The following is a 10,295-nucleotide window of genomic DNA, read 5'->3' on the forward strand; positions in this document are numbered from 1 at the left end:
GTTCAGGTGTGCACTTTAGGAAGCTCCCCCTGACTCCAGCGTGAAGGCAGAAGTTATAAGCCAGGTCCAGGAAAGAACAGCAGCAGGGCTAAACTTCAGGTAGAGGGAGAGGGACCAAGAGAGTTCGTGGGGCTAAACTTCAGGTAGAGGGAGAGGGACCAAGAGAGTTCGTGGACTCTGGGGACATTAAGCAGGTGGAATTGGCAGGACTTGATCCTTGGCCCCAAAATTAGTGTGTTTGGTGGTAGGAGGAGGGCTCTCAGGCAGAGAGGGAAGTCAAGGATGGTTCGATGGTTTATAAATGAGGACAGTTCTTCTTTGAGGTGGATATATTGTTCTTCCTAAAGTCGTGTGTGCAGTGGAGTGAGCTGGGCTTCCTGTCATTCTTTGCAGGACCAGGTGGACACGCTGACCTTCCAGAGCCAGTGTCTGCGGGACCGAGCCAGACGCTTTGAGGAGGCTCTGCGGAAGAACACCGAAGAGCAGCTGGAGGTAGTCCTGCTCCCCAGGCCTTGCGGCCCCGGTGGGACCACACCCCGGGAGTCACCTCAGGGGTACCTCAGGACCTCTGTGTGGATCCGCTGCCACAGTGACGGCTAGCCAGGACATGTCCCTGTCAGCACCTCCCTCCTGACACACAAGACAGCTGTGGGTTTCTCCAGCGACATGTTATCCTTGCCAGTGGCCCACTGCCCCCCACCAGCCACTGTCGCTGAGCTCTCCACCCCGGCCAGGACCTGCCCTTCCACTCCGTTCTCCCCCAGCTTCGGTTAGATCGGCATGGGAGGGACCCCTCGTGTCTGCCTTTGTAGGGTGAGGGCAGTGTTTTCCAGAAAAGCAGGCAAAATTCCTTCCCACTGATAGAGGGTCGCCAGATAAAATACAGGACACCCAGTTCAATCTGAATTCTAAATAAGTGAATTTTTTAGTATAAGTATATCCCATGTAATACATATACTTAGAAGGTGGTTTGTGTGGAATTCTTAACTCAATGTCCTATATTTTGTTGTTCTTGTTGTTACATCTGGCAACCTTACTGTAGCATTTCTTTTTCTAAAGTGCCTTCTGTGTGCTTTTTAAACCACTTTGCTCATTTCCCTTGCAAGGATGCCCCCCACCCCAACTCTGCATGGGCACAGGGGAGACCTGTAAATCCCAACTTGTCTGTTGAATCAAGCAGTCTGGGTCAATGTTCAAAGCCAGTTTTGAATTTACTCTTTTTACCCCATGAGCTCCCTTTTGGGGATGGGCTGGTAGCTTCCAGCTATCCTAGCCTCCAGAGTTTTCAGTGGATAGTGGCTTTACCTCCCTTGTTCCCCAGGGAGCTGGATTTCTCGTAGCATTTCCCGTGGGAAATCCATGAGCACTTTTATCAGGGAAGGCTGTGAGTGGGCTCACACGAGCTCCAGTAGCTCTGGGGAAGCTTGGTACAGAAGGCTAGATTTAGTTGAATTCACGGCGCTGGCGAATACCGGGCTTTTGCTGGGGCCCCTGGTAAATAGCTCTTAATCTCCGCTATTGTAGATTGCATTGGCCCCCTATCAGCACTTGGAAGAAGACATGAAGAGTCTGAAGCAGGTGTTAGAGATGAAGAATCAGCAAATACACCAGCAGGAAAAGAAGATTATTGAGCTGGAAAAACTGGTGAGTCGGCCTGCTTCATTGGGAGAGCCCCAGTAACCTGAATGATATACGTTATTGTCATCACGGACATCTTCATTCACTGCATCCGGAGGGTGAGCCCTTCCCTGTCCATTGCTTACACCTGAGCAGGAAATGCCATAGCTGAGTCTTGAGACCTTTCTTAGGGAGCCAGGAATTCTGATAAGGAATCTGAGGTGGTGGGCGAGCCCTCCTGACTGCCTGCCTCCATCCCCCATCCGTCACTCCTCCCCTGGGGGACTACTGCTTCCTCCCTCCTCCCTGTAGGGGATGGGTGGTGAGCCAGCATCCTTGGAGCATCACTGAGGTGTGTGCCAGGCACTTCGCAAAGCACTTTGTTTGTTCTTTAACCCCCGACAGCAATCCACCCGAGCAGGTACCGGTCAGAGGCTCCTTTCATAGATTCAGGTGCAGATGGAGGCCTAGGCAGAGAGCGTAGCTTACCCAGAGCCCACTGATTAGTGGATGGGACTCCAGGCCCAGGGCTCGCGGTGCCTGCTCTCATAACCTTCCGCCTCCCCTTCAACCCGGCTTCCCCAGAACTAGCAAAGGTGCCCTTTGGGGAAACAGCACCGCCGAGCTCACTCCCCTCCCCTGCAGGCACAAGGGTCGTGCAAGGGCTAGAGCTGGAGACAGTCGTCCTAAGTTGGTAGCAGAGCAGTGTGCTTCCAAGGAGACACCATCTTGATGGGGAGGCTGACGTAAGGGTCTCAGATAGACTTTCGTGCTTTTTTACTGTTATATTTAAAATAAACGTTGATGCTATAAAAAGAAAAGACATGCATTGTAAGAAATTATAAGATAAACAAAAACAAGAAAATTAGAAGATATTTCCAAGTGCTGTTAGCACTTCCCAGAGCTTTTCCTCGGTACCGTGGACATGCCCCACACACAGAGACCTTTGTGTCCCGCTTTCTTCCAGCCAGTGGCTCTTTAACTTGCCATCTCAGTAACTGATCATCTCATCTACCTTGTAAAGTTCCCTGCCTGTGTCTGAAATACCCCTTGAAGCTGGTTTTCCCAAGCCAGAGCCGGTCTAGACACACCTGTGGTGTTCGGTTGTCATGTCCTCTCTTTATCCGGCACCTCCGCTCCCTGCGGACGTCTCACACTGCAGGTGCTCATCAGGTAGGATGGGGGCAGACTGCAGTGTGACTGTTGGTAAGCAGCATCCTGGGCCATGGTGACCATAGGGCGCCTCCCGACAAGGTCAGAGCCCTGCCATGCAGCCCAGCCCACAGAGGGACTGACACCCCTCCTCCTCCCGGCTGGGCCATCTGCATTCAGTTGTCTGGTCACCCACAAACGTTAGGGTTTATTGGGCTGTTTTTAGCCATGTTCCAGGCATTCTGCAGCCATGCATGACTTCTCCTTCCAGAAACCTTTGGCAAAAAGAAAGAACTGATGTAATCACTTCCCATTTCCTGGGAGCAAAGATGAAGGCCGTAGGGAAGTGTGTGGGACAGAGCTCAGCCCTTTGGCTCTGACTCCTCGTCCTGGTCATGGAAGGGCGACAGTCTTCCTCAAAGATGAACAACCCGACAGTGCATTTGTCATTTTCTCTTCAAAAAATAATTTATTTCTGAATTTATCTTAGAATGGAACTGTACTTCTGCGAGGCCCTACCGGACACACGGGCAGAGGAAAAGGCATAAATTGTGGGGGAATAACAACCATGGAAAATGTTATTTTCGGATCATGTACCAAGCCCGTCTCAGGCTTCGGGTTCCTGGCTGCCCATACCCTCAGAAGGAAAAAAAAAATGTGTCCACGTTACTTCGATTTCTGTCCCTCCGTTAATTCAGAATGTCATATTGTGCATGCACACCAGGGCGGGGAATGCCGATGCAGTGCAGCTGACCATCAGGAAGAACCAAGGGACCCATCAGCCAAACTAGGTCCTTGTGGTGTTCCCTAATCTCTGACAGCTTATCTCTGACTGCAGGGACACACACTGTAAGAAATGTATTCGTGGGGCGCCTGGGTGGCTCAGTTGGTTAAGTGTCTGCCTTCATTCAGGTCGTGATCCCGGGGTCCTGGGATCAAGTCTTGATCAAGCCTGCTTCTCCGTCTGCCTCTGCCCCTCCCCCGGCTTATGTTCTCTCTTTCTCTCCCTCTCTCTCTCAAATAAATAAACAAAATCTTTAAAAAAAAAAGTATTCTACACAGGAACCTGATGTATATATATACACACACACACATATAATATATGTAAAAAACATTTATATCTAAAATATGAATAACAATATACTTTTACTATATACAGTGCACTCTGGTATTTTCTGTTCTGTTTTATTTTGTTTAAAAAAGAAATGCTACCTACATCTCTCTAACTTGATTTTACAACCCACTAATGCATTGCAAACTACAGTTTGCAAAGCACCGTTTTGTTTTAAGATTTTATTTATTTATTTGAGAGAAAGAGTGAGACTGTGTGAGCGGGGGAGGGGCAGAAGGGGAGGTGCAGGCAGACTCTGCAATGAGCGTGTGGAGCCTGACACAGGCCTCCCTCTCAGGACCCTGCGATCATGACCTGAGCCAAAATCGAGAACTGGACGCCGAACCCACTGAGCCACCCAGGTGCCCCGCAAAGCACTCTTCTTGATGATCCTCCAAAGCCCAGAAGCCAAGGGCTCTGGTCTTCTACCTTTGTCATGGCCTTGCTGAGAACCTCTTAACCCTGCGTCCTTTGTAGGCGGAAAAGAACATTGTCCTAGAAGAAAAGATCCAAGTTCTCCAGCAGCAGAATGAAGACCTCAAAGCAAGGATTGACCAGAACACCGTTGTCACAAGGTAGGTGGGCCTGGGTGTCTAATCTTAACGAGGCACGTGTCACCTACAAAGTGGCTTTGCTCTTGAGCTCGTTGGAGGGCTCTGTTTTTGTCCCAGCATCCACTTCATCTCATTCCTCTGGGCTGTGAGGCTTCCTCACAGGCTCTTGGCATGTCGCATAAGGAGAGAAGAATAAAACATGCCATGGGGACCACAGAGCCTGTCTGCTGGCTCTGCATATCCTTGGTCCCCCCCTTGGGGGAAATGAGTGAAACTGGCAGAAGTGTGCAAAGCAGAGGTCTCCAGTACAGCTAGCTGGGAGACAGAGGGGGTTATTTCTGGGGAGTTTGGAGAGGGCCACCTGCTGCGTGTTCCCAGGCAAAAAAGAAAAACCACGTAAGCTCCATTAGCTCCCCGGCGCAGAGCCAGGTAGGACCCTCCGCTGCTGAGCTGTGGTCCTGGGCCAGCCTGGCCGTGGCAGTGAAAAAGTCAGGGGGTGACCAAGCCAGTGAAGCCGCGCAGCCGAATTCAGCTGCTCTGAATAACACTGTTCCCATCTCTGTCCCCTGCTCTGTGATGCTCCAACCTTCGAGAAAGGATGCGGTGGTCCTCCGCTCTGCTATCAGAGTGGAGTAAAGCAGGGTTTGGGCTGGATCAGCCAGCTGGAGCTTACAGGCGGGCCTCGGAGCTACTGTGGTTTCGGTTCCAGACCACCGCGCCCCTGAAATAAAGCAAGTATCGCAGCGAAGCAATCCAATGAATTTTTCCCAAATGAATGGTTTCCCAGTACATCTAAAAGTCACGTTTACACTATCCTGTAGTCTACTGAGTGTGAAATACCATTATGTCTAAAAAAGCGATGTACATACCTTAATTTAAAAATACTTTATTGCTAGGGGTGCCTGGGTGGCTCAGTCGGTAAGCGTGTGCCTTTGGCTCAGGTCATGACCCCAGGGTCCTGGGATCGAGCCCCGTATCGGGCTTCTTACTCAGCGGGGAGCCCGCTTCTCCTTCTGCTTGCTGCTCTCCCTGCTTGTGCTTTCCCTCTCTCTCTCTGACAAATAAATAAAATCTTTAAAAAAGTAAAAATACTTTATTGCTGAAAAATGCAAACCATCATCTAAACTTTCAGCGAGTAGTAATCTTTTTGCCGGTGGAGGGTCTTGGCTCACTGTCGATGGCTGCTGACTGATCAGAGTGGGGGTTGCTGAAGGCTGGAGAAGTCTGTGCCAATTTCTTAAAACAACAGTGAAGTTTGCTACATCAATTGACTCTTCCTTTCACAAACGATTCCTCTGTAGCATGTGATGCTGTTTGACAGCATTTCATCCACAGTAGAACTTCTTCCAAAACGGAGTCAATCCTCTCAAACCCTGCTGCTGCTTTGTCAGCTAAATTGATGTCATATTCCAAACCCTTTGTGGTCATTTCAACAGTCTTCACGGTGTCTTCACCAGCCGACTCCATCTCGCGAAACCACTTCCTTGGCTCGTCCATGAGAAGCAACTCCTTATCCGTTCAAGTTTGATCATGAGACAGATCCATCTTCAGGCTCCATTTATTTATTTATTTTTCAATTCAAGTAGAGTTGACACACAATGTTACATTAGTTTCAAGTGTACAACTTTGTAAGTAGACAAGTCTGTACATTCTGCTGTGCTCCCCACAAATGGAGCTCCCATCTGCCACCACACAAACACTGTTCCAACACCATTGACTGTACTCCTTGTGCTGTGCCTTTCATCCCGTGACTTACTCATTCCACAGCTGGAAGCCTGTCCCTCTCTCTCCCCTTCATCTGTTTTGCCCACACCCCCACCCCCCACCCCCAATTCCATTTCTAATTCTAGTCCTCTTGCTATGTCCACCACAAATGCAGTTAGTCACTGCCTTTACTGAAGTCTTGAATCCCTCAGTCATCCACGAGGGTTGGAATCAACTTCCTTCAAACTCCTGTTAACGTTCATATTTTGACCTCTTCCCATGAATCATGAATGTTCTTAATGGCGTGTAGAATGGTGAATCCTTTCCAGAAGGTTTTCAATTTTCTTTGCCCAGATCCATCAGAGAATCACCATGAGATCATTAGCCTCATGAAATGTGTTTCTTTTTATTTATCTTTTATTTTAAAGAATTTTAATTCCAGTATATTTAATATAGAGTGTTATATTGTTTCAGGTATACAATGTAGCAATTCAACAATTCCATATATTACTCAGTGCTCAGTGTACTTTTTTTTTAAAAGATTTTATTTATTTGAGAGAGAGAGAGAGAGAGAGAGCATGAGTGAAGGGGGAGGGGCAGAGGGAGAAGCAGCCTCCCTGCTGAGCAGGGAGCCCGATGCGGGACTCGATCCCAGGACCCTGGGATCATGACCTGAGCCGAAGGCAGACACTTAACCAACTGAGCCACCCAGGCACTCAGTTTAGCTTAATTCTTAAGAGCCCTAGGATTTTTGGAATGGTCAGTAAGCATTGGTATCAGCTTCAAGTCACCAGCTGCATTAGCCTCTAACAAGAGAGTCAGCTTGTCCTTTGAAGCTTTGAAGCCGGGTACTGACTTCTCCTCTGGAGCTGTGAGTCCTCGATGGCATCTTCTTCCAGGAGAAGGCTGTCCTGTCTACACTAAAAGCCTGTCGTGGAGTGTAGCCACCTCCATGCTATTGTAGATGGACCTTCTGGAGAACTTGCTGCAGCTTCTCCACCAGCCCTTGCTGCTTCACCTTGTGCTTTCTGTTGTGGAGCTGGCTTCTTTCCTTCAACCTCGTGAACCAACCTCTGCCGGCTTCAGACTTTCCTTCTGCGGCCTCCTCACCTCTCTCAGCCCTCACAGAATTACAGAGAGCTAGCTAGGGCCTTGCTCTGGATTAGGCTTCGGCTTACGGGAATGCTGGGGCTGGTTTGCTCTCCTCTCCAGACCACTCGAACTTTCTCCACCTCAGCAGTAAGGCTGTTTCTCTTTGTTATCATTCATGTGTTCACCGGAGCAGCACTTTTAATGTCCCTCAAGAACCTTTCCTTCACACTCCCAGCTTGGCTGATGTTTGGCATGAGAGACCCCAGCTGTCAGCCTATCAAGGCTTCATCATGACTTCCTCACTAAGCTCTGGTTTAGAGTGAGAGGTGTGCAACTCTCCCTTTCACTTGAACACTTAGAGGCCACCGTAGGGTTATTCATCGGTCTGACTTCAATATTGTTGTGTCTCAGGAAATAGGGAGACACCCAAGGAGAGGGAGAGCGATGGGGAAAGCCTGGTCAACAGAGCGGTCAGAACACACACAACAGTAATTGGTTAAGTTTGCGATCTTATACGGGTGCAGTTCATGGCACCCCAAAACAATTACGGTAGTAACATCAAAGATCACAGATTACAGGTCAGCATAACAAATACAATAATGATGAAAAAGTTTGAAATATTGCAAAGATTACCAAAATGTGACGTAGAGACGTGAAGTGAGCAAAGGCCGTTGGACACGTGGCATTTGAGGGCTGCCACAAACCTTCAACTTAGAAAAAACACAGTATCTGCCACGTGCAGCAAAGTGAAACATAATACAATGAGGCATGCCTGCATTTCATCCAGGAGGACAGAGCCCTCTCCGTGAGACCCATGCCTGAGCCCTGGCCCACTACTCAACTGTACTCCTTATTGGAACCGCCTGTGTCACCCTCTGATGCACACACCTGTGCACACACGCACACTCACATACATACTTGTGCTTCCTGTCACACACCTGCCCATTCGTGTGCCCGCTCCCAGACTTGCAGTCATGCTCCCTCGAATGCCTGCACACTCTTGTGTGCACCCCCCTCCCAGGTCACACGCATATACTTGCACACATTCACACACGTTGCCTCCACAACTGAACTCGGGGTGCCGGCAGTTCGTTCCCACCCCAGAGGTTCACAGGAGAGACTGTGCAGGGGCAGTAGGTCCGTCAACCCCCTCCCCCAGGGGGAGCTGGAGCCTCTGCTCGACCTGAGCCATTGCACGTCACCGGGAAATCACAAAGGCACCCTGGTGCAAAGAGCAAGTCCAGGCTTTACCCAAGTGAACTGGCTTCCCGGGCTAGGTCCATCCAGCTACAAAATGCAACAAAGCGAGCAACTCACACTTCCTGACAGGCGGCCCAGGATGCCTTGATTCAGTTTTCATTTAGCATCCCTTCTCAACAAACATTAACCGAGCATCTGTTATGTGCCAGACACCAGGCTGGATGCTGAGGATTCAAAGAAGGCTCTGGTCCCTGTTCCCGAGGGCTCCCCGTCCAGCCGGCGGGCAGATGCACAGATCGGCATTTGCAGCAGCGGAAGGCAGTTGCTACCATGGAGCCCCGAGCCAGGGGCAGGGAGGCCCGGAGAGTCCTTTGGCTGACGGCACTGTCCCTGTGCTGTCCTTAGTGTTGGTCGCCACTCTCTTTGAGCCTCCTGGGCGGCACATCCACCCAGCTCCCCACTTCCCTCCTTTCCTCTTCTGCCTTCAGCATTTGCTCTGTCCAGTGGACAACTAGCACCTCCCTCCGCTGACGGGGCAGAGGGACTGGGAGACGACTGGGGACGGATGGGTCCGTGGGACAAGTGGAAATCACGTTTCGGCCCATGGCTCTTGGTCACCGTGGTCGCACTTGTCCCTGTCCTCCCGCAGGCGCTACCGCCTCCTCCCTTGCCCCGAGCCCACGCGCGGGGTGAATCTCCCGTTCAGTGCCTCCCGGCAGGATTGCTACCTGACTGTTTCTTGTTCTCCTCATGCAGACAGCTGTCGGAGGAAAATGCTAATCTGCAGGAATATGTCGAGAAGGAAACCCAGGAGAAGAAGAGATTGAGCCGAACCAACGAAGAGCTGCTCTGGAAGCTCCAAACTGGAGACCCAACCAGCCCGGTTAAACTCTCCCCCACGTCCCCTGTTTACCGCGGCTCCTCCTCGGGGCCTTCCTCTCCCGCCAGAGTCAGCACAACTCCCAGATGACGCCGCACCACGCAGCCTGCGGGAGCCGTGGCTCCCGTCCACGTCCACGTCCACCCGGTGGTTCCACCCGGAGGGAGTCAGGACCAGGGGCCGGCCCGTGGCTGGCCCTGCGCGCATGCTCAGTAGCTGCCTAGCTGCATCCTAAGCAAAGTCCTCTTCTGATCCTCATATAAGACTGTCTCGGTGTTGCACTTAGGAGAATGTAAACGGTAGTGTCTGATGTGCAAACGTTTGACCGTAGGTAGAGCCAAAAGAAAGAAACTCCAACTGTTCTTAAGCAATGAACTTTCACTGCAGAATTTCAGGTTAGTTACAAGTAGCTCAGTTTTGAATATACATTGAATAATCATTGTGTACTGCACCGATATGTGTGTATATTTAGATACACGTATATACACATGAGCGGTTCTGAATTGCATTTTTTATAACATGAAGTGCTGACATATTTTAGTGAAGGTCAGCAGTTTTCTAACTTGTGCCTAAGAATTATTGGGATGTGAAAATGCATTTCTATCTAGCTTCCCAGGAATATTTCTACCCAAAATAGAAAAAGGAAAAAAAAAAAAGATACAGAGAAGAAGCGCCTTTCAACCTACCACCAAGTGGTACTCTAATACAAACACCAGCGATTTGTGAACGGTAACTGCCTTTGGAACAGTCAGCTTCTTAGTCAACATGATGTGAGGTCACTATTATTCCATTCACAAGTTTTAATTAATACTCTTGTCGTGAGCGCCTAAGGGATAGCAGTGGGAAACCCTGAGGGGTTTAACAGTTTTGCAGATGATACTCATGACAGTGAATCATCTACAGTCTTGTAAACACAAGTTTTGCTTTTTTCCCTAAGTGGCATCTTGGAATCCGTCATTAAGCTACTGCACCCGCGGGAAAATAC

General features: G+C 49.8%; 1 protein-coding gene across 4 annotated transcripts in view; it reads left to right on the plus strand.

Annotated features, from left to right (window-relative positions):
* MTUS2 (microtubule associated scaffold protein 2) overlaps positions 1 to 9,400 on the plus strand; it is a 379,630-nt gene extending 370,230 nt beyond the window's left edge. For all 4 annotated transcript variants that reach the window (XM_028107283.2, XM_028107293.2, XM_028107299.2 and 1 more), the window contains 4 exons: positions 394 to 492; positions 1,525 to 1,644; positions 4,358 to 4,455; positions 9,187 to 9,400. In XM_028107283.2, the coding sequence (XP_027963084.2) occupies positions 394 to 492; positions 1,525 to 1,644; positions 4,358 to 4,455; positions 9,187 to 9,400 (531 nt within the window). The remainder of the gene's footprint in view (positions 1 to 393; positions 493 to 1,524; positions 1,645 to 4,357; positions 4,456 to 9,186) is intronic.
* Positions 9,401 to 10,295: the final 895 nt, after the last annotated feature.

The sequence above is a fragment of the Eumetopias jubatus genome, unplaced genomic scaffold (assembly GCF_037043125.1).
Source record: "Eumetopias jubatus isolate StellerSeaLion01/CBP00866 unplaced genomic scaffold, mEumJub1_p1.0 scaffold_3, whole genome shotgun sequence".
Lineage (NCBI taxonomy): Eukaryota > Metazoa > Chordata > Mammalia > Carnivora > Otariidae > Eumetopias > Eumetopias jubatus.